The sequence below is a fragment of the Mesocricetus auratus genome, unplaced genomic scaffold, assembly GCF_017639785.1.
Source record: "Mesocricetus auratus isolate SY011 unplaced genomic scaffold, BCM_Maur_2.0 Super-Scaffold_100006, whole genome shotgun sequence".
Classification (NCBI taxonomy): domain Eukaryota; kingdom Metazoa; phylum Chordata; class Mammalia; order Rodentia; family Cricetidae; genus Mesocricetus; species Mesocricetus auratus.
Window position 1 is genome coordinate 25,487,274 of NW_024429190.1, and position 25,604 is coordinate 25,512,877.

Consider the following 25,604-nt stretch of genomic DNA (forward strand, 5'->3'; position numbering starts at 1 on the left):
TAGCAGATGAGGCCACACAACCCACTGCAGAAACAGTTCACAGGATTTTTTCTGTCTTACTTCATTAAGAATATGTTTGTAAACAAATCACATATATTAAACCAGTATTTGTTTTCTTTCCTCTAATTATCATAGAGTGTAACACTGAGATTAAGATCAGCAGTTGTATCTTAAAGTTATGAGAGGCTAAAAGACTAAGCATTCTTCAAGTCACATTGCCACCTACTCTAAAATATATAATGCATTTGTGGTTGTACATGGAATAGTTGTATCATATTAGACAGAATTATGTCATGGTTGGTGTTTGTGTTTGGAAACTAAGCACAATGTGAGATGTGACTAAGTGCCAACATGACAAGGGTGGGACTTGTGACAGTGAATCTTGATTGTTAACTTGATACAAACTACTTACTGTTACTTCAGAAAGAGGAGAACTCAACTGACGAACCGCCTTCATCAGATTGGCCTATGGGAATGTCTATGAGGGAATTTACTGATTAATGTGGGAAGGTAGGTGGTACTGAGTGGTTTAAGAAGCAAACTGAGCATGACCTGGAAAACATGCAACCATGGTTCCTTGCTTCTACTCCTGCTTGAATTCCTGTCCTGATTTCCCTCAATGATCAGATGTGTGTGTAAGTCAAACATCCTCTTTCTACCCCAAGCTGCCTTTGGTCATGATGTTTATCACAGCAACAGAAAGCAACTAGGACAGGGCTATACTAAGAGTACAATTTAACACATTGAAGTTCGCACAACAGCATGGCTTTTATTAATACTAATTTTCTAATTACAGGACAAATGATTGGTGCCCTGCATAGGTCACAAGGCTATGAGTAGTGAAAACTGCATTCTCTAGATTCAAGCAGTCATATTCTAGAAATTTCATTAGCCAAAATTCTATTCTGTACAGTTCTGACAAAAAATATACTTTTCACACTTACCCCTAACTGTTTTTTTTTTTTAAATAAATAGTGTAAGGTGGGATTGTCTTTTTGGTTGTGCGGCTAGCCTTTAGTGGCTGAGCCATCTCTCTAGCCCAGAGCTGAACTCCTGGAATCCAGTTGTAGAGAGGGAGGAGTCAAGACCAGGCAGTAGAAACCCACAGAAACAGCTGACCTGAACAAGGGGAAGGTCATGGACCCCAGCTGGGAATCCAGCATAGGACTGACCCAGACCCCCTGAACATGGGTGTCAGTAAGGAGGTCTGAGCAGTCTATGGGCCTCTGGCAGTATTTATTTATACCTAGTGTATGATTGGACTTTGGGAGTCCATTCTACATAGAGGGTACTCTCTCAGTCTAGACACATGGGGGAGGGCGTAGGCCCTGTTCCAAATGATGTGACAGACTTTGAAGATCCCCCATGGAAGGCCTCACTCTCCTTGTAGAGCAGAAAGGGGATGGGATAGGGGATTGGTGGGTGGCAGGGGCGGAGAAAAGGGAACTGGGATTGACATGTATGACAAGACTGTTTCTAACTGAAATAAAAAGAGAGTAGAAAAAAAAAGAAGATAGGGATTTAAACCTCCATCCAGATGTAACCAATTGCCTTGGATCATTTATAGAATAGGATATCTTCCCCAGGGATTTATACTGACACCTGTATTTTACTAAGATTTCAGTAATTCCAGGGAAATTTTTGAGCTTTTACTGATTTATATTCTGCCCAAAAGGACACAGTTTTAATTACTGTACTATAAATCCTTCATGGGTCTTAAGGCAAGCTTATCACATTACCTTGGTTTTGTTATTCTTTTTTCCTTCTGTTTGTTTGTTTTTCAAGACAGTGTCTCTCTACATAGCCTTGGTTGTTCTGGAACTCATTCTGTAGACAATGCTGATTTAGAACTCAGAGATCCACCTATCCCTGTCTCCTAAGAGCTGGGACTAAAGGTGTGTGCCATCACCAAGAAGCAATTTTGTTATAATTGGCTCTTTAAGACTTGCTTGTCAATTTGAAGATCAGTAAGTCATTTCACTTTAGTAAAATCATTTTACTTTAATAAAATCAACAAAATAGTAAAATTCTAGTGAGGTATTAAATCTGTAAAAGCATTCCTAATTAGTTGAAATATAAGTACTTACTTTGGAAATCTTTTATGACCTTCAAAAAGTTATATGATGTTTCTCTGTAAGGTCTTACACAGTTTATCAGTTTCATTGTTTAGTGTTTATTATGATTTTTGTTTTTTCCTGCTTTCAAACAAGTCCCATGTAGTCCAGGCTGGCCCTGAACTTTTGAAATTCCTACCTCTACCTTCTAGATGCAGAGCTTATGGACATGTGCAATACTTTGCTGTATTCAATTAGATGAAACTTATTTAGGATTTTGAACTTATGTTTGTAAGTTCCAATTTTCCTTTCTTTTACCATCCTTTCCTATTTGCAACCACAAGTCTGTTACACACCAAGGCTCATGTTCTAACTTGTAGAATGCTAACCTGCTTCTGTAAAATGAGGAGATATAAAATATACACAGCAAATAAAAATTTAAAAACCCATGCTTTATAGTCCAAAGCCAAAGCACAGATACATGTTTTTCTTAAGTCTTATACTTGTATTTTACCTTTCTTATAGACTAATAACAATATTTCTTATAAACGTAACTAACACAGTCTGAAATTATGGACCAAATAAGGGGGATTACTTTCATGTTTCAATATTGATGGGTCTCACATACTGTAGAGACTGTTTCATGTAAACACTGACCATGATGCACTCATTCCTTAGAGTCCTAATGATAACACATTCTAGGATAATTTCAAAGAGAGCCATCCTCCCCCCACAACCTTAAGAAGTAACATGATCCCTACACTATGTTGATAAAAGCTATTTGTTCTCTTATCTTCAGATAAGCCATTTATTTGTTATCCTCCCCACATTTTTAAAAGGCTCCTTTATTCTTTCTTCTGTGAAGTCACAGCTATATAGTACAAACAAGCTCTACATAAATTCAACATGGTATAAATTCTTTCTGAAAAAAGTGTATGTTTAATTAGAGGAGTGTAGTGTATTTATCATAGATCCAACTTTCCCCTTTCTCAGTTACATCAAAAAAAAAAAAACTGGATGGAGAGGGCACTGGAGAGACGGCCTAGCAGTTTAGAGCAATTGATACTCTAAAGAGGATCGGGGTTTGAGTCTCAGTACCCACATGATGGCTCACAACCATTTGTAATTCCAGTTCCAGAGGTTCCAACACCCTCTTCTGACTTCTGAAGTCACAAGACATGCATGTGGTACATTGATATACATGTAATAAATATATATATACACATAAAACAAATAAATCTAAAAAATAAACAACAACAACAACAAAAATCCACTGGATGTTAAACTATTTACTTATTTCTCATCTTAGTGCAGAAACTAAAGAGCAAATACCAAAGTGATGTTTTTGCCTGTCTACTACAAAAAACAATTATTTCTCATAGTATCTCTTTATACATGTCCTTTACTTTTAAGTTGCTCATTGAGATTCTCACCATTCTGAAAAAAACAGAAATCAAATTTTCCTTTAGAAACTACTACAACTGCAGTACAGGGGCCTGGAGATATGGCTCAGTGTTTAAAAGCATGTACTGTTCTTCCAGAGCACCTGGGTTTGCATCCAAGAATCTACATTAACAGGCTTATAACTGCCTGTAAAGCCAACTTAAGATATTTGATTCCCTTTTCTAGCCTGGGTACTGGCACTCATGTGCACTGGCACCATACATACATAATTAAAATCTTTAAAAACTGCACCACAGAGCTTTAAATTTTTATCTTTCTGGTTTATGCCATATAAATGAATAAAGGAAGGAAAGATAACTTCCCCTATGAACATAAAACATATCCATGTTTTAAGTATTTTAAAACAAAAAAAAGTATGTATCACATGCTAAAACAAACAACTTACCTTGCTGAGCAGTTTGCTCTTGCGTTCGAGTCACAGTGAGGTCTAAGGGGCCTTCCTGCTCATCCTGAAGGCAGTTCTCTGCTTGGTTCATTTGTATACTTTTATATACAAGACTTGCTCCAATTGAACCATTTCTATTTTCTTGAATTTTACCACTTTTTGAAATGTACTCAATGGCAAACTGACGTATCATCTTTTTCATTAATTCCTGAGCAACTAAGGGAATGTTAGGATCACAGTTCTGAGGAAGATCTGGGAAAGAAATAAATGTAGTATCATTAGAAGACAAATATGAATCATCAAGGGGTTTTACAAGGAAATGACATTAGCAGTATCTAGTGGCAGTCCACAATGGTGAGAAGTCTCTGTGACTTAGAAATAGCAACTATGTAAATGCAATTTTGTGCTTCTTCCAAAGTGACTTTTAAAAAAATTATTTATTTTTATTCCAAATAGAAGTACAGATCAAAGAATTAGTCTTGGGAGCAGGATTGTAATACCTCCATAATTAAATGTTCAAACATTCTATTAGTTATTAAACATTTGATTATATATTAAGAGTAAGTTAAGTACTTGAATACAAACTTTCTATGTAAGCCAAAGGTAGGCAATATACAACATACGTTACTGACTAAGAAGACATTTGAACTGTTTAAACTCTCTACCAATGGATTCTTTTTAAACATGCTGTCAAATGTGTTTTGTGTATTACTCTCAATATTTATTTCCTTCTTCTTAGAAAAATGATCACTATAAAGAACAATAAGCAAGTACAGTGATATAGATAGCAGGAATCAAGATTCAAGATTTGCTAATATCCTGTCACAATTGCTTTCTTTTCACTTCTTAAATTTGTAGAGCCACTGAAAACAAGCTGCCTAGAATTAGGGTATTTTACTTATAAAAAAATGAAAAAATCGTCAGGCATTGGTGGCACACGCCTTTAATCCCAGCACTTGGGAGGCAGAGGCAAGGGGATCACTGTGAGTTCGAGACCAGCCTGGTCTACCGAGCGAGTTCCGGGACAGGCTCCAAAACAATACAGAGAAATCCTGTCTCGAAAAACAACAACAACAACAACAACAACAACAACAACAACAACAACAACAAAAACAAAAAAAAACAAAAAAAAATCCCAGCAAGCTTCTACCAAGTTTCCTACAAAAGGGTGGTATTAATTATTATTGAAGATCTTGATCCTAAAAAGCATACTGATCAGCCACAATCTTAATACAGTTTCACAGACACAGACACAGCACAGGCACACGCAGACCACAAACAGATACACATCCTCTTCTATCAGAAACCTGTAAAATGGTAAAAAATCAATCAAATGACTTTACTGTATCAAGTATAGGATAATGACATGTCACCTATAAATACTGAATAATAGCAAGATACTTCGTTTGGCCTAGTGTTAGCCTTTTTTACATACAGATATGGCCTCATTTGATCCCCCTTTTTTTTTACTCTAGCCTTCAGAGGTAGAAAAAATGATAATTGATCATACTTGCTTCTTCAAAACAGACCTACTTCTAGAGACAAAAAGTTACACAGATCATGACTCTACAATACAAGAGGATTTGAAAATATAAAATTCACAGGAAGGAAAGGAGGAAATCTATTCCTACTATACCTATTACCATTTTTTGTAACAAAATTCAGCTTAAGCAAATATAAATCATGGAACTTTTTCTCAGACATGGTGGATATACTGTACAATATATTATTTATTTCAAAGCAATTACTTTTCAATTATTAAAAACATTGAGAAGGCACCATGGGATATAATAACAGCACTTTGGTCTTCACTTTCACCTTCTGTTTAGAATATGGTAATAGATCAGAAGATCTAGCTTATGGGGTGGGAATCTTAGCAACCTTTGTGAACTGAGGTTAGTCACGTATTGTCTCCACATTTTCTGTCTCCCAAATATTAAAGTAGCAATAAAGAATGTGGGGGTCAGGGGCTGGAGAGATGGCTCAGTGGTTAAGAATGTGGGAGCCATAATAGGGCTTTATCATAAAACACTGCATTATGAGACTGTATCTAAAATATGAAACTGTATTGGGCATATAAGCAGCTCAGTAAATGGGACCTGTTATCAGAGGTATAGTTTGTAAGAATAAAAGACATAGACTGAATGGTTATTTTATATATCAGAGTCAGTTTTCTTTTTTTTTTCCCAAGGCAATTTTCATACTTTAGATGATAATATACAAGCACTATATATATATGTGTATGCATATATATACTTCCTAATTAAAGCAAAAAATAATTTAAAAAATCACCAATTCACAATGATTAAATTGACCATAAAAGGAACAGAAACAATTCAATTTATTGGATATCTAGAATTACATCTGAGTTTAAAGCTAAGTTTAAATTTGGTCACATTTTGTCCCCTTTATGGTATACTAAGCAGTATGTACAGGTGAGAAATGAAAAGAGACATTTCTCAACTGTTGAAATAATTAATATGACTCTGAAGTTGCTTATGCAAACTGTCATAACTCCAAAAAAAAAGCACAACTTAAGATCTATATAAGCAAGTTTAAGCTCAAGTTTATGGGCAAGTGGCACCTGAAAGGATGTGTACAGGTTATACTATTAATCCCTAAGACAGGAGGAGAAAGACCGCTGACCTTAATCATCATGGCCAAATTAATTAAAACAGGTAATTAAAGCAAGTTTTGTCATTTGTCTACACGGGCTGACTTCCAACATGTGGTTCGAGAGATCAGCATTGGATGTGAAGAAGACAAGGCTTTTATAGCTCAGGGATGGGGGTTTCGAAATGGTTTTTGTGGGCAAGACAGGCTGGGTTACAGAAGCAGAATATAAGCATAACAAGTTAGTACTAATGACCTTCTAAAACAAAGACATGGTTGCCAGGTGGGCATAACAAGGTAGTCATAACAACAGGCAGCCATACAAAGTAGTCATAGGTGGCTATATAACCTTTTGAAATGAAAATATGATTGCCATTCCAGAACAGTTATTACAAAATCATTTGTAGTTAAGGTTACAGGTGGGGAATAGCCTAATCCGTGAGAAACAGGTTTAGTCATAAAAGGAATTAACCTACTTTGTCTTTACTATAAGATGGTTTTTAAGCTTAAAATACAAGCATGCTGGTTTTTCAATATGTAAAAACCATGCTGTTTTATGTAATACTTAAGCAGCCATGGATTTTAGCTCTAAGATATTATAGCCATAGATTTTAGCTTTAAGATGTTGTAGAAGCAGTAGTCTAGAAAGCAGTCCTCCATATGTACTGAGGAAAGAGTGCCATTTGGTTAAAAAAGAAAGTTGTCACCTAGAAAAGTATTTACTGCCAAGATGAACTTACTAATTTTTTGCTTCATCTCTTCATATATATATGAATGAGAGAGGGAGGGAGGGAGAGAGAGAGAAACAGAGACATAGAGAGAGAAAATGATAAAATTAAGGAGTGGTTATTCAGAAAGACCAAATGAGAGAAACTGTTAGAAACATACACATTGGGAAGCTAGTATGATACTGCTAAATGTTGTGGACTTCCTATGGGCTGTTTACTTTTATTTGCTGTCCCGAGCTTTTCTTTATTTTAAAGATAGGGTCTCATTATGCAGCCTTGGTTGGCCTGGAGCTTGCTATGTAGACCAGTCTAGCCTCAGAATTAAAAAGCATCCCCTGCCTTTACATTTCAGTAGTGGGATTAAAGGCATGTGCCACCACACCCAGCCTGAAATTTTATTTTTGAGGGAAAAATGTAGCAGTATCTATCAAACAAAGAAAGAAAACCAACCAACCAACCAACCAACCAAAAACCTCTCAGAATTAGCCAGATCATAACCATACAGTATCAATTCACCTTTTGGCTCCACAGCACACTGAGTTGTAGGCTACGAACCTTTAAATTCACTTATCCCTATACCCCCTAATCCAAACTGGGAAAGAATGAGTTTTATAAACCCAAAGACTGACCAAGTGAGGTTATTCAGGCAGCTAGAAGAAAGGAAGACCAAGAAAGAGAGAAAGGAAGGAAGGGAAAGATGAGAGCAACACAGGCTTTAGACCCCTGGGCCTTAACATATCCCAGAAGATAGGGGAGAGCAAGAGCAAGACCATCTGAAAAATGTGATAATGTCCCAATTTGATGAAAAGCATTTATCCACACATTCAATTCAACCAAATGACAAGTAGGTTCATATTTAGATATATTCACATCAAATCACACATACACCAAATATCAACAAAATGATAGCAAGTAAGAGTCCAGCAATACATAAAAAGGACTGAACAACAAAATAGAGGGGCTTATCTCATGAACTGCACAGAAAAGCACCATCTCCATAAATGAAGAAAAAGCACTTAACAAAATGTAGCAAGCCTTGGCAATAAAAACACTGACACACTAAGAATAGAAGATAACTATTTCAATCTGCATGGCATAAATAACAATGACTACAAATGTAGATTCCTTTCTTTGTGAGACAGTGTCTCACTATGTAGCTGTTGGATGTTGGACAAGAATTTGTAATCTTTCTGAGAAATTTCCTTTTCCTTTTTCCCCCTAGATTTCTGGGCCCTGAAATTAAAGGAATGGGCCATAGGTCACAACTTTTTAATACTGAAATGCTGAAATTAACTAAAATATTAAAAACTTTGATAACATTGTACATTTAGTATTTTTTTCTGGATGCCATTTTTAGCCTATATTATATTGATTCACAGATTCAGAATAGTCATTTTTGTTAGAAATTCATTGTTTGGTGTTTACTACTATATATGAATGGACTGTCTCTTAGTGCACACTTACTTGTATTTTAAAGAGCTATTTATCTATAATTGTATGTATGCATGCCTGTATGTCTGTGTGTAGGTTAGTGCATTGGAATGCAGGTGCCCAGGGAAGCCAGATGAGTTACAGGTGGTTGTGAGCCATCTGTAAGAATGCTGGAAACCAAATTCAGATTTTCTTCAAGAGCAGCAAGCATGCTAATCACTGAACATTCTCTCTAAACCCCTAGCATTCTTTATTTTCATCTAGAGTTTTATCTGTCCCAAAATCTCTGTGAAGAACATTTAAGTAATGCATTTTGTAATATTTGATAATCCATTTTACCGTATTATTGATATTTTCATTTACATTTACCTCACTGTTAGTTTTTCTTTCAAAATAGTCTCTCTTCTTGCTATTTTCCTTCTACTGGCTTAGAAGTACTATCTTTTCTTACTGGATGTTTTAAAAAGCTTATCTTTTTTATCAATGTCTACACATAACCTGTTTGTCCTCTTCAGTGTGGTGAACAATTCTTTAATTCATTCATACTCCTCTGACTTACATGTGCTGTTTGGCATCAGTCTCTGCTCTCATTCCTTGACTATCTCATTCAACTCATAATAACTATTTTTTGTTTCTTAGCACTTTTAACATTTTAAACTCTTAGCTGAATTATTCATGGCTGCTTCAGATTTCAGACTTTCAGTAACCCTTGCTATATGCAACATACTGTTTTAAAGTTTAAGCTTAAATTTCCACTGCAGCGATTCTTATTTTTAGATACTCTGCTTGTTTACCTTATATATGCCACATTGTTAAAAAATATCTAAAACATTTTTACAGATTTGTTTACATTTTTGAGACAGGGTCTGGCAGGTCTGGACTTCACTGTGTGCCACCATGCCTAGCTAAGTTTACTTTATGTGTACGAGTGTTTGCCTTGCATGAATGTATATGCACCACATGCATGCTTGGTGTCCAGGGAGGGCAGAAGAGGGCATCAGAATCCCTGAACTGGAGTTATGTATGCTTGTGAACCACCACCATGTTAGTGCTGGGATGTGAACCCAGGTTCTCTGAAAGAGCTCTTAACTGCTGTGCCATCTCTAGCTGTTAACCCATATTTTTCATTCTTTACTGTTTTAAAGAAAACCTTGTTTTCTTAAAGGATTTACGGATTTTATAAACTTAAGTGTTGTGCCCATGTGAATATATGTGTACTATCTGCATGCCTGATGCTCATGGAGGTCAGAGAGGGTTTCAGATATCTCAGAACTGGAGTTAAGATGGTTTTGAGCCATTTCTCCAGCTCCAAACCTTCTTGGTCTTTGATGATCTGGTCTTGCTTTTCATTATTTTCCTCCAGTATTTTTGTAAAGAACCTTGCTTTCTTTTATGTTTTGATATACCTATTTGAGGTAAAGTAAATGTTCTAGAGAACTTTATATCTGGGAATGTTCTAAGATTAATTTTGAATGTGTTCTTTGTTTCTTTTGTTTCACCAGTTTCCTGGAGAGATTGACCCATAATTTAAAAATAAATTTCAGATTTCTGAATCAGTGTGAATTTGGAATCTTAACTATTATGGCACCTTCTGGAACAAACCTAATGACCTGAATTCAGATGCTCAGAACGCATATAAACACAGTGTGTCCCTGTGGGGAGATGGGATATAGACAGGAAAATCCCCAGAAACTTGTAGACAAGCTAGCCTGGTTCTGCAGTAGCAAAGAAAACCTGCCTCAAACATGGTGAGAAGATGAGGAACCCTAAGGTCTCCCTGGCCTCTAGTGTCCCTCTTTGGTAAGTTACCAGGAAAGACTTCCCCCTCTGGATACATCATTATTTCTTGTCTAACTTACAGTTTCATTCTGCTTTTTCCCCAGCATTTTGTTTTAGTGAAACTCTTATAGTTCTTATATTCTTTATTTCTAGGGACAAAGGCTTCCTTGATTACAAATTCCCCTGTTATATTAAAGGGCAATTTAAATTAATCATTCAAATTTCCAAAGCATTTCTTATAACTTATGACTGATTTAAAACCAAATTATCCATATTCATTATATTGAAAATGCACAATTCATTCAGATGTGATAAACCCCATTATAGCTCTAGACTATAACATAGGAGAAAATGAATGTAGTGAGCTTCCCTCATTTCTGGTGGCAAAGTAAAATGGTAGTTATCTAGTATTGGAACATGGGTAAGTTTGTGGCTTTTTACACAAGAAGTTGGCATTTTCTTACTAAATCTTAAAGGAGATTAACCATACAAACAATCTACTCATTGCACTCTGAGACAGATCCATAAATGATATAAAAATGTATGTTCAAACAAACTTATCTATATTTATAGCAGCTTTATATATAACTATTAGATACTGCAAGCAACCAAGGTATTCTTCTGTACGTAAATGAATAAACAAAATTACAGTCCACTCTTACCATGGAATCTTTACTTACCAAATAAGCAATAAAAAATATACAGAGGAACCTTAAATGTGTATTACTACATGAAAAAAATGTATCCAAGGAAGCTGCATACTGAACATTTCCAAATAAATGATAATATGGAAGAAATAAACTGAACTGACAGTGAAAAGCACCAGCATTTGGAGATGTTATGAGATGGGGTGTAAGTAGATGGAGTACAGAAGATCCTCAGGGCATAAACACTACTGCTGCCTGACACTTCAAAATAGCACACAAGTCAGGATGCCTTGGGCAAACCTTAAAAATATGTTTAACATGTCTGCACAACACATGTAAAATGATCCTCATGTAAATATGTACATTTGATATGTGCTGTTTAGCTTCATTTTAATTTGATCCAAGCTAGACTCATTTGGGAAGAGGGAACCTCAAATAAGAAAATGCATGCTCCAGACTGGCCTGTGGGCAAGCCTGGAGGATAGTGCCACCGCTAAGAAAGCAAGATGATGAAGCAATAAGGAGCAAGCCAAGAAGCAGCATTCCTCCATGGCTTCTATTTCAGTTCCTGCCTTTAGGTTTCTGACATGCTTGAGTTCCTGCCTTGATTATTCTCAGTGATGGACTGCTCCTTGATGAAAGTCCAAGATGATATAAACTCTTTCATCCCCATGCTTTTGGTCATGGTATTCATCAATATTTGTTTATCATCTGTATCAAATGCAACTACTCCATTTATACACTTAAATTCACTCTTTTACAAAAAAAGATTAAACTAGGTGTGATAGTATATGCCTGTAATCCTAATGCTCAGGAGGTTGAGACAAAAGAATTTAAAGTCAATGGCCAGCATGGGTAAATAGTCAGACCCCATCTGAAAAAAAATAAAAAAGTTCTATTAATGAAAAATAATTTAAAAAAGATTAAGTGAAAATCTATATTGTTTTCGATATTCTTTATCATTCAGTAGATGGCACCAGAGATCCTTTAGAACAGTTCTCAATCTTCCTAATGTTGCAACCCTTTAATACAGTTCCTCATGTTGTGGTGAACCCCAACCATATAATTATTTTTGTTGCACTTCATAACTGTAATTTTGATACTGTTATGAATTGTAATATAAATATTTCATATACAGGATGTATTTTCATTGTTATAAATTGAACATAAAGTATAATGATTAATCACAAAAATATGTAATTATGTATTACGAAATATTTATTTCTAATTACAAATAAAATTTTGTCTTGAAGTATGGTATAGCATGGGTAACAAACTTAATATAACAGTAAACTACATTGCTATGTTTTGTGACTGAATGTATCAAAAGCCAACTTCAGTGCAAAGGTTGAGATTGCTTCTTTCTTACCAGATCAGAAATTCTCGGGACAATCTTTGCAAGAGCACAAGAAGATCATCTTCTACAAGTCTACCTCTGTATTTAGACTTGATAACAAGCTAGAAGATCCTGTTTCACAAAGATATGCTGTTGGAAATGGAAGAAGAAGGCACAATACACTCTCAGAAAGAACAGGATATGATTGCAAACACTTGATCCAGAATTTTGTAACTGAGATTGTAGCAAAATCACTTCTTGCTGCATCACTGTTGGTAAGTGCAGTGAACTCCTCTTGTGCCATTTCAGGAACATCTTCAACTCTGTGAATGGACTTCAGGCAAGTGCAAATAGGATGTCAGGTAGAGTTGGAAAATACGAAGAAATTTTATCTGGAAGCATATGCAAGTGTTTTGTCACAGAAATTATCATCATAATCCTTTTGTCTGGTTTAGTGTCATGTTCCTCAAAGAATGCAGATAAAGTAGGCAACATGTAGATTTTATTTTCACCTAACTTTTTTTTGCCAAAGCTCAAGTTTCATTTGGAATGATTGGATCTTTTCAAACAAATTGAGGCATGTTGCATGTGGTCCTCGCAAAGATAAATTTAACTCATTCAAGATGGTAAAGATGTCCACCAAGTAAGCTACTTTCTAAAATTCACTTTTACCACTAAAAAGTGCTTCAAACTATGGTTTTGCTTTCTGATGAAATGTGGTAAAAGGGGAACACTCCTCCATTGCTGGTGGGAGTGCCAACTTGTTCAGCCACTTTGGAAATCAGTATGGAGATTCCTCAGAAAAATGGGAATAAGCCTACCACAAGACTCAGCAACTTCACTCTTAGGCATATATCCAAAAGATGCCCATTCATACAACAAGGATGTCTGTTCCACTATGTTCATAGCAGCATTATTTGTAATAGCCAGAACTTGGAAGCAACCTAGATGCCCCTCAACCAAGGAGTGGATAGAGAAAATTTGGTACATATACACAATGGAGTACTATTCAGCAGAAAAAAACAATGGGATCCTGAGATTTGCAGGCAAATGGATGGCACTAGAAGAAACCATCCTGAGCGAGGTAACCCAGTCATAAAAAGAGAAACATGGCATGCACTCTCTCATATATGGATTTTAGACATAGATCTGGGGAGTGCCAGTCTACAATCCCATGACCAGAGAGTCTGGGAAACGGAACCTTCATTCAGTGGCTGATGGAAGAAGAGGCAGACTCCCACGGCTAAGCACTGAGCTGAACTCAAGAAAGCCAGTGACAGAGAGGGTGGACTGATGACCAAAGGGATTAAGACTGGACTGGTTTAACCCCCAGAAACAGCTGACCTGACAAGGGTTAGCTCTTGAATCCCAGGCTGATGCCTGGGAATCCAGCATGGGATTGATCAAGACCCCCTGAATGGGGGTGTCAGTGAGGAGGCCTAGGTAATATATCGAGCCTTGGGCAGTAGATCAGTATTTATCCCGGGTATACAAATGGACTTTGGACTCCCATCCAACAATGAGAGATGCACTCTCACCCTGAACTCTTGGGGGGGAGGGTCTAGGCCCTGCCCTGGATGAAATGACAGACTATGGACATCCCCATGGAGGGCCTCACCCTCCCTGGGGAAATGAGGGGATATTGGGGGGTTGGGGGAAGGGCACGGGAGGAGGGGAGGGAAACAGAGAGGGACCTGGAACTGACTTGTGAAGCAACCTTGATTCTAATTTAAAAAATAAATTAAAAAAAACATTTTGAGTTCATCATGAAGCTCAAAAACATGCTTTAAAACTTTTCCTCTGGACAACCATCTCACTTCAGTTTGAAATAGCAGAGCTTTGTTTGGTGCATCCAACTTACTACACAGTTGCAAAAACAATCAACTGTTTGAAGTGCTCGCTTTCTCAAAATTGACAGAACTTATGACTCTTCATTACTTCTTCAACTCTTGTGGCATTGTCTTCATTGTTAATATTTGCCAATGAACCACACAGTGAGTTGCGATGACTTTTAGTAACTCATTCAATACCAAGTGCTGAAATTCAGATTGACATTCTAGCAGAGCTGGAGGACCATGTGTGCAAACACCAGAAACCTTTCCCAGGAGATCATGTGCTCTTTCAGAAATGAACCAACTGTGTCAAATACATCACATGCAGTAGCTGTTGCATCAAGAGGTTTGCAAAAAAGAAACTCATCTTTAAAGTCTCCATCATTAATATACCTCACATAAACCAGTAGCTGTGAACAGCTTGCAACATCTGTAGATTCATCAAGCCGGATACTAAATATTAGAAGTGGAGCAGATTTAATATCCTGGATTACTTGATCTAGCACATCAGCAGACATATCTATTCTATGGACAGTGTCATTAGATAGGGAAATTTCACTCAACTTCATAACAAATCCATCTCCAATCACAAGTTGAACAATGTTTTTGGCCGCAGGTAACAGTAAATCCTCAGCAATGGTGTGAGGTTTCATGGCTCTGGCGATTCTGAGTGCCACCAAACATGAAGTTCCAATGGCTATTATGTTCTGCTTGTAGTACTTGCCACCAGTGTCAAGTTTGGCTTTCTTGAGTCTATCAGTTTTGCTTCTATCCTTGCTGGTGAAGCTCAGATGCTTGCTATCAAAAGGGTGGTATAGTTTGTTTGGCTTCATAGATTCAGCTGATAGAACTTCACAACAAATAACACATTGTGGTTTCTCAATTCCTGCTGTAATTACTGGGGTAAAACCATACTGTAAAAAAATCCTCACTATATTTTCCTTTCTTAATGTTCTTCTCTACACAATCCATTGTCATGGGATGGTTTTCTACTGAAAATAATATATAACAATAGCTTTAACAATGCAAAAGATGATACATAAGATAGTGTAGTCAACAGTTCATTAAAGTTTCCTATGATTCACCATTCTGGTTTTTACATACCTGTTACTATCAAAGGGGGCAGTATTCATATCAACCACAGCTAAATATAAAAAGACCGATCAGCATTCAGATTAAGTTTCCATTGTACAGATTTTTTTTTTTACAATACATTATTTTACCTTTACCCAGTGTTGTTTTACCTCCAATACTGTTGCTTTTAACACAGCAGCTGCTCTCTACATGTGTGACTAGTCTGCATTAAGTACATTATGATGCTGACCCTGTCACATACACTTATATTTGTTCAGGGTGTATGTGATGGAGAGGATGTGATGTCATTACACCAGATACTCACATGTGGGCGTATCTATGTGTGTAGGGGCCTGCCTGGAGATAACAGAGGAGTGGTGTCTCAGTTCCTAAGACTATCAGAAATATGTGTTTTCCTGATGGTCTTAGGCAACCCCTCAGGGTTGCTTGACCCCCAAAGTCGTCATGACCCACAGGTTAAGAATGGCTGCTTTAGAATAAAGAATAATGAGAAGTATAGTGTTACACAAAATATTTTTGTTGTGACAAATGATTCTGAAATCCTCTTTACTAACTAATAAATAATATGAATGAAATTGCAAGAAAGAGGTGTTATCTATCAATAACTCTACATTTAAGTACAAGCTATATTATTCATATAATCTTGGAAATGTAGGAATACCAATTTGGCAAACTACATAACAGTACCTGTATACTACAGGCAAATCAAGAAGGTGGTATATGACACTATTTACAAGTCAAGTTCTAACTCACATTGTGGCATCAACACTGCAGTTTTAGCTGACACTTCCCAGTAGCTAGAGCAAGCAAGCCTCTCAGTAAACGCTTTCTCCATAAGGAAAAGCATTAAACCTGGCATGAAGATATTTTAATGTTTCTATTCTCTTTAGGCTGAGACATAACAAAGTAATGTTTCTTTAAAGGAGGAGGGATTGGAGGGAGAGGGGAGAATAATGTAAATATTATACACATATGAAATTAAAAATATATAATAAAAAACAGGGTGAGAGTACCTTAATTCATCCAGCAACTAGTTACTCACCTGCAGACATTCCATTGAATAAATTTGACGTGCACTTTTATGAACAACAAATGAAGTATCTTTGATTTATCAGATAACTATTCCTCTTTTTTTTAATTTCAGATGACCGACAAATGGTTTTGTATAGATGTCTGGTTATTTTGCACTATACTCCCTGACAAAGGAGTAAATTATACTATACAGGCCACTATGGTAGGGCTAGGAAAAGACACGAAAGAATCAGAGTAGTAACCAGGGAGAGCAAAACAAGAATTCTTATTCTTCTAGAAAAGAAAATTCTCAGTAAACAAATTACAATGACAGCAAATAAAAATTTGCCACTGACAATTATTATAGACTTTTGCTACATTAGAAAAGAAGTCATGTTAGCATCTGCTTTCATTCACAACTACTATTCAAGAGTTCCATATAAACTTTTAGAACATAAATTGAATAACAAGAAAAACATGGGATGAAATGAAGCCTAATATACAATATGAGTAAAAATTATCAGTTTTGGGAAGTGAATCCCCATTATACATGAGTGAGTTATAAAAAAATGTGGGCACTCATATATCTGTTCATAAACTAGGTCAATAATTTTGATTCGTAAGAGTAAGCATAAACATACACCTTATGGAGCATAACAATTTCATTTTTGTGTATGTTTGAGTATGTATGTTTGTGTATACACATGTGTGAAGGTCAAAGATTGATACTTGCTGTTATATGTGATCACTCTCCATTTCATTTTTTAAGACACAGTTTCCTACTGAACCTGTAGCTCATCTATTAGACTAGACTTACTGACCACTGAGCTCCTGGGATCTGCCTGTCAGAGCTCTTCCATGGCTACCACACCAAGCTTTTTCATGCATGCTAGGGATCCAAACTCAGGTGTTAATGCATATATGGTAGACATGGTACACTGATTAAGCCATCTCTCTACCTCCACGTTTTAAAAACAAAGACATGGCAGTAATAGTTGAAAAGTAATAGCTGATTATTGATGATCTTTGAAATTTCGATCCAAAAATAGCCCTGCCAGAAGGTAGGGGTGTGTGTGTGTGTGTGTGTGTGTGTGTGTGTGTGTGTGTGTGTGTGTGTGTGTGTGTGTGACATACATCAGGGGTATAGTGTAAAATAACTAGGCACCTATACAAGATCATATGTCAGTCATCCAAAATAAAAAAGATGGGGAAACATCCATATTCATATATTTATGTGTGCATATATATGTATATATGTTATATGGATATGAACATATATCTATACATAATTTTGAAATAGGGTCCCATGTAGCTCAAATTAGACTCAAACTCATAATGCAGCCAAGAATGATCTTAAACTCCTGATCTTTCTGCCTTAACCTTAGAAGTGTTAAGATTACAGGCATATATTACTATGCTTGACTTACAGGATTTTTGAACTTCTGCTCTTTCTGCTTTCACCTCAGAAGTGTTAAGATTACAGGTGTACATCACCATGCTTGAGTTACAGGACAACTAGAATTCTAGATCTACCAAATCTTAAATAGGATTTAACTTATTCCTCCAGAGAGGAAACAAAAATCCAGAAATTTCAAGTCAGAGACAGGCACAGAGATTCCAACACCAGTTTATCTCCAACATAAAACAATGTGATGTCAGTAACATAAATCCTAGTATTAGTTATCATGATCCTTTTCCAAACTCCAATCTATTGGAGTTCACATGGTTTGAAAGGCAGGTTGAGATTGAAAAAAAATGCAGAATCTGAACTTCTTGGTTCAAAGACAATGAACTGGAGTACTTATCTGAATTTATTTCCTGAGTTCAAATAAGTGTTTAAAGGGTACTAGCATTATAAAAGAGGACATTGTAACTCTGATTTATTATTTCCCTTTTTCTGCATGTTACTAATGTTACCTGTGTTGATTTGAAAGTCAAACTAAAACAATGCTTCTATTAATTTTTCTTAGCTGGAAGAGTATACATATAATTTTTGGAAAGTTTCCAATTAGCACAAGGAGAAATCTAAGGAATATGTTTGCTTTAGAGTTGATCTATTCCAAGACTCCTTTTAGATATCTTAAGCCCAATAATCTATATTTGCTTGTGCATACATATCTATAATAAAGTTTGTCAATTAGGATAGTATTGAACTAAAAATATGAAGCAGAATTAATATATATAATTAGAATATAAAATGGCATGTGTTAAACACTTTTATAATCCCCTGGACAATTCAGAGACATTCACTCTCACTTAAGGCTTGTTTTTATTACTCATGGTTCCCTTAGTGGCAAATACTGTTCTGTAGTAGCACACTACAATAAGGTTATTTAAAACTTATGATTCATGTATTTCTACTATTCTCCACTTAGTATTCTCAGATCATGTTTGACTATGTATAACTGATAGAAAGTAAAACCATTGTACAGTATGCATTAAATCAAGTAAATACATTTTATACACCAATATGCTTACTAGTCATGGTCCACTTCAATTTCACAATTGTTATATTTTTATCTTGCATAATTTACGTACAGGGATAGAATTTCTATTTATACGAGAGCCAATGAGATGGCTCAGTAGGTAAAAAGCACCTGCCATCAAGTGTTCAATCCCGAGGATCCACAAGGTGGAAGGAACCAGCTTCCTAAATTGTCTTCTGACCTTGATACACATGCCATGTCTCCTGCCCATAATATAAAATGGATTTTAAGGTGTATAAAATGACTGAAATTTAAAATTCTCTCCAAACAATTCAGAGATATACATTAGGTTGGTTTCTATCTATCTTGTATGTTAATGTCAATATAACCCTGACCTGAGATCGTATCCCAGTACTGGAAGGTTCCCGGCATTTCTGGCATGTGGTGATACACTTATGTTGGTAGGTAACTCTTGGGACGGACTATCACCGTGGCCCTGGGAAGAAGCCTTAATTTTGAAACCAAATTTCTATCCCTTTCTAGACTATGTTTATCTTATAATATAATACTTTTCATAGGTACTATAATCATTTCACAACTATAATTTTATTTTATAAATATGTCAAAGGCTTAATTTGTTATATAAAACATTTAAAGATAATTTGCCAAGCTAATCTCTAAGCTTTCAGAGTTCCTGTTTTTGTTTCTTAGTCATATTCATTTTCTGTGGGTCTAAGTATCTAATTTCTCTACTACTAATAAAAGACATAAATTACTTTGTCTTACATCTTACAAGGTTCATCTACCCAAAAACTCAAGTACAAGGCATAAAAGTACTTCAGCAAAATAATCAATATTCAATAAACACAGAACATTTATAATTATTTGACCAAGAATTTCTGCTGAGTATTTATAAATATGTACATACCACTGTTCAAAAGAATGGTCTGGCAGTTATCAACATATTTTCAGTATGCAGTGACCCTATGACAATGCTTATGAATTTTCCCTAGTGCAGTATACATGTTCAAAAACTTGTCTAAGAAGGTTCACAGCAGTCTTATTAGTAATCTCTTGATACTTCTTAAGTCTTCTCTAAGGAAGTAGCACGAAAGAAAAAAGACAAACAACTTTCATTTTAATTTTGGGTCAGAAGGTATCAATAGGCCTAATTAGTGGGTACTCAGAAGGGAAGAACAGATTTATAACAGAAAACTAGTTAGCTTTACATTTAATGATCTTAAAATTCCTTCTGCAAGTAACAAAAAAAATCTGAAGCCAGAATAGGTATATGTATAAAAATGTACATGCACACAGAAAATATATAGAGATATCCTTAAAGATAGGGCAGTATGGGGGAAAGTATGAAGTTTAAAAAGTAAAGGAACAGAGGGGTTCGTAAGCATTTCAGTGAAGGTACTCCTTTGGCTATAAGGTGAAGTGATGTGTTCTTTCTCAAATAATGTTTTTGAAATCCATGAATATATAAGAAACCAATTCTATAGAAACACAGTTGCCAATGAAGAACCATTGAGATATATTAATACGGTACTCTTTCTCAATGCTTTAAAATCTAGTAATAATCTACGATCTACCATAAATTCAAAGTGATGTTAAATTTCAACTGGAGTAAATGAAGAAAAAGTGTAATTATTTTCTTCCATTCAAATTCATGAGGCAATGAATTCCTACCTGTGAATTTTGGGGGAATATGTAGATCTCTGGGCTATGAAGCCTTGAACTAAGTAAAAGTACATAAAAACTTGAGAGAGTACATGGAAATCATAATAAAAAGGGAGCAAATAGTTATCTTGAATTGGAAGTGAAAACTAGTATATTAATTTCCTTACAACCTACAAAAAGAAGTCAAAGAACAGTTTGTTAATGAAAGGAACTTAGAAAAGATTCAGAAATTTCTAAATATTTTCAGAAAACAAAAATTTCAAAATCTACTCAAGTCAGCAATCTGATAATCATAATACCATGATCATTCTATATCCTCCAATCCAGACATTCCACTCTCATTCTGCCTCATTGAGCTTGTACTTGCTACACAACATACTAACATTCTATTATCCAAGACAAGTTCAGAAGATACAATAAATAGCCTAGGTCTCTTCAGGTGGCCTATCCGCTGTATTAAAGTAAGAAACTTATAATGATACTGGAGAGAAAGAGTGAACAATTTTCTTTTTCATATTGAGGTGTAGCTTGGCAATCTGTTCAAAAACACATTAGCTCAAAACATGTCCTGTCTACACACAGTCTGTAGCAAAAATGTGATGAGGAAGTATTCAGAATGCAGGCTCATTTCTAGGGACGGGTTATCTGTTTTCCTGCCTTAATCTCTGACCAACATATTAGTTGTCTGGATAAACTGTTTTCCTTCTCTATCACAACCATCTTCAGCAAAGTTGAGGTCTGAGATTACTACTGAAAGTGCCACAAATGTCTCACTGGTAAACTCACCCACTCTAACAAATAATGGTACTTAGTGATATGAGTTTGTGCTATGTGTAGGGAAAACATAAAACCAAGTAAAACGCTATTTTAACATCAGAGTGAAAGAGAGTCAACAAGGGTTTAAAAAAGTCTATTCTAAACAAGTTTAATGACTACTATAGACACTAAACATATTGGTCACAACAAACAAACAACAAAGCAAGCAAGCAAACAAACCCCACGTCCAGTGTTCAAATGCTACAGCAGCAGAAAAAAAAGGATAAACTCAACAGAAAACACTGTTTCTGAGCTTGCTCTTGTTTACTGTATCTGTCAATAACACTGTTCCAAACATTGCTTTCTGAACTTATCTTCAATTCTGAATGGTACAAGACTTCAGATAAATGCAAACAAATTATTACTGACAAGTATTTTTAAAAAGAGCTGCAGAGACACAAGGCTAAATCTTAATTAAAGCTTGCTTTTTTGTTTTTATGAATACAGTTACTAAAAATCAAATATGATCATGATCTGTACTTTTTAGTCTTAGCTACACAGAGGCTAAAGCAGGAGGTTAAGAGTTCAGAGTCAGCATGGGGAACATGAAAGACCCCTTTCTTAAATTAAAAAAGTGGGGGTGTGTGGAATGCAGAGAAGGGGGAGGTAAAAAACAAACAAAATAAAGAGAATATGAAAAACAGAAGAGGGCAGAAAAAGGACATACACATTAATAATAAAAAGAAAAGAGGCCATGCATTTGAGAGAGTGGGAGGGTGGGCGTTGGAGGGAGAAAAGTGAAGAAGGAAAATGATGTACTTGTAATTTCAAAAGTAAAAAATTTAAATAAGAAAATTTAAAAACTACAGTTCACAGAAAAATGACAGAATATTCCTCACAAAGGGTTACTGAAGGGAATTATCAAAGAAAAATACTTAATGAAGTTTATCTACTTGAGGGTTGTGATCGAAGGAAGATTATAGCCAAGCATCTCAATGCAAAGTTCATTCTTTTCTCACTGGCTGTATTACTTACGGAGTACAATAATTATCACCATGCTATTGTAACCATATTTATTTCTTTCATTTTATATGCATTCTTAAAATTGGAGTTTTTCTATGAAAAAAAGCTTTTCCTCTTTCCTCATCTGTTTGTTTACTTCCATGCTATCATTTACAAAAACATGTATTATTTAATTAAATTGGTCATAAGATAAAGTTCATTGGTTTTTATTAATTAAATTGTTTCTACTCTGCCATCAATAGTCCTTTTTATTTTAATTCTTTTACTGAGCACTTCCTTAATTTCTAGGCACAAAAAACATGCTCCAAAAGCTAGTTTATCTTGTGTTTCCCCCTCTGAAGTCATAAAAACAAGCACTTTTTTTAAGGAGGCCTTGATTTTCTATATAGAAGAATTGTCCATATATTTCCAAGTAAATTGAGTTCTGTGCTTCAGTGATTATCTTCTATAACCCCTGAACACATGTACACAACTGTTATTGAAAGTATGTGTCATGGATCTCTTGTAAGGTCAGATAACTTACTTGTTTTAAAGTTTAGGGGCTGAGAAGTCATGAAACTACAAAGTAGTGTAAATGGATTGTGGTTAAAATATACAATTAGTCAGCAGAAAATATTAAACTATGCCAAAGAGAACTATTTGATCTGTACTTTTCATTTACATGAAAATTTAAAATGGTGAGATAGTCATTTTCAAAGCTGGCTAGTCACATTTAAAATGGTCAGATTTGACCAAATTACAAGAATTTTAAGTTCCTTGTATAAATAAATAACTAAATAAGAGAAAGCTAAAAAATAAGCAGTCTCTGAAGACTCCAAAACTTAATTTAGGTAATCCTTTAAAATGGAATTACAGCTGTATCATACTGCTAAGTGGTATGTGAAGATTTCATATTATAGTATTTATAACGAAATACTACTTCTATGAAAATTGCATTGACAGACTCTTTATGTGACAGTAAGAAACTGAAAACTGTGGGTCTCTGTATAACAACTGCAAAAAGAGGCTTCTCTGGTAAAGGATGAGAGATGTAGTAGACTTTGGTCAATATGCAGAGAATAGGAGACCTGCCTGACAGGACATCTATATACCCCACCCTTACACTTCAGGGGGCAGAAAGATCACTTTTTATATTAGGATATATTGGATTATGAAATGGTTTATAATGTACTTTCCTGTATCCTGTGATTATTATGAGACCAAAAATTTCCAGTGCACTTATACTTGGTGAAAGATGCAGAATTAAGGTTTTCCAGTTTTATCCCTAGACAGGATGCAAAACTGTTGTTTTAGCCTGAAATGATTTGGGGGTTTCAAAATGTAACTGAAGTCAGGAAGGACTATCAACTTCTAACAACAGGTATCTTTGGAAGATAGGAAGACAATCATATAGGTCTACTGTAATTGTTCATGTGGGAATGAACAATATCAGAAATAGTCATTTTTATCCTGTGGCAGAAAAATTATGAACTAATGTTATTTATATAATCATTTTTTAATAATTAAAACACAAAAGCAGAGTACATAATTACTGATCTCAAATTATTTAAGTAGACTCAAGGTAGGAGTTTTAGGTTTGGTCCAATCACTGCTCAACAGACCATTTACATTAGATATATCTATTAATGTCTTAAAATTAATTTTTCCTAACTTCAAAATGAATTGTTTAAACTCTTATTTTAATTATTAAGTAATACATTTCAGGGTGAGGTTCATTAGTCCTTGGAGGAGAGTATAAGACAGAGTGTTCTAATTGATAAACTGTGCTGCCTATTACGAGGAGTATCCACAGGTAACTAAACTCAGTTCTTTAATCATTGCTATCCCAAGTGCTGATCAGCAAACTAGCTCAAGGTTACTCTACTAAACACCAGACATAGGCTATTTCAACCATGATTTAAAAAATGCTATTTGGCCAGATATTATGTGGAGGAAGGAGGAGAAAGATCTTGTCTTAGTGGACCACACTGCTGTAGGGCACATATCTTGTAGTTGTCCCTCATCTGCCATACACTGAATTTGAAAAGACTTTTTTCATTGTAGGACTTGAACTATAGGGCAGACAGTTGAGCCAGGAACCTCATGATGTAAGCAGTTTTCTATCATTGTGCCCTATCACAGAATTCAATTGCTCGCCATCAAAACCCTTACATAAAATGTATTTATTGCCAGACCAGATTGGAAGTTTCATGTGAGAATCCACGTAACAATTCAGAATCATGGAGTCATCATGTCTGATTTTGCATGGATCACAAAAAGAAAGTCCTCAGCAGATTGCAGTATGTGGTCTCAGGTGAGCAAAATACCAGTTACTAAGAGGGAAAGAATGAAGAATCAGTACCATCTGCTACTTGATTTTGTGGAGTCAGGATTTCAGTGGTCCAAAATTTCTTTTGATCACAACTTATCTCTGTAGAATTCATTTTACTATGCATAACAGTTGCTATTATTTTTAAATTTACCTATGCTTCTTAGTTAATACTCAGAAGGAAAAATACGAGGAAAAACAGTAAGTATTTATTTTGGTGAGGCAAGGGGCACTTCTAGCCACCAATTGAAAATTTAAAAACTCAGTATCTAATTATCAAGATAGTACAAAGCCAGCCATGGCAGTGTAAGGTCTATAATCCCAGCACTTGGGAGGATAAAACAGGATCATAAAGTGATACTCTTTCTCAAACAAAACAAAAACAACAAAAAAAACCAAAAAACAAACAAAAAACCCAAAAAACAAAAACAAGAAATAATACAGAGCATACTTAGAAACAATTTGGTTCTTTCTGCATTTTCTAACTCTCCTACATATTTAGTAATATAAGACTAATAGTTATTTGGCAGACCAGGCAGAGCCAGGCTTACCATGCCAATCCTCACTGGACGTGATGGAAAAACTTGCAGAATGAGGCTCCTAGAACCTTCTGTATCTTACATAGAATCTAACACTTAAAAGGAACTGGTGCCATTAAGTTTTAATTTTATAGAGCTGGACACAGAATTAATCTGATTAAAATCTACCTAGCGGGTTTGATTTTATTGGCTCCTTTATCTCCAGGTAACTCTTTGGATGCTGTTCACTGACAGCACTGCCAAATGGTGATAGAGCTCGGCTCCAAAAAGGAGTGCACTGTGAACCCTTTCAGTTGGCCCATCATTTTGGCTGACATAAAGAAAATTTTAAGGCACAAAGTAAGTCAGGCGTAGTGGAGGAGGCCAGGCCTTTAATACCAGCATTAAAGAGTCAGAAGTAGAGGCAAAGGCAGGTGATTTCTGAGTTTAAAGACAGCATGGTCTTCAGAGCAAGTTTCATGACAGTCAAACTACACAGAGAAACCCTGTCTCAA

The 25,604-nt window shown here is 35.5% G+C and overlaps 1 protein-coding gene across 6 annotated transcripts in view; it reads right to left on the bottom strand.

Annotated features, from left to right (window-relative positions):
- Positions 1-25,604, bottom strand: part of Lcorl (ligand dependent nuclear receptor corepressor like) — a 171,473-nt gene that overhangs the window by 44,772 nt on the left and 101,097 nt on the right. For 4 of the 6 annotated variants that reach the window (XM_005068792.4, XM_013112518.3, XM_040747056.1 and 1 more), the window contains exon 5: positions 3,904-4,155. In XM_005068792.4, coding sequence (XP_005068849.1) covers positions 3,904-4,155 — 252 coding nt within the window. Of the gene's footprint in view, positions 1-1,739; positions 1,773-3,903; positions 4,156-25,604 lie in introns of those variants that run through there. The other 2 variants (XM_040747057.1, XM_040747058.1) reach the window with 2 other exon arrangements.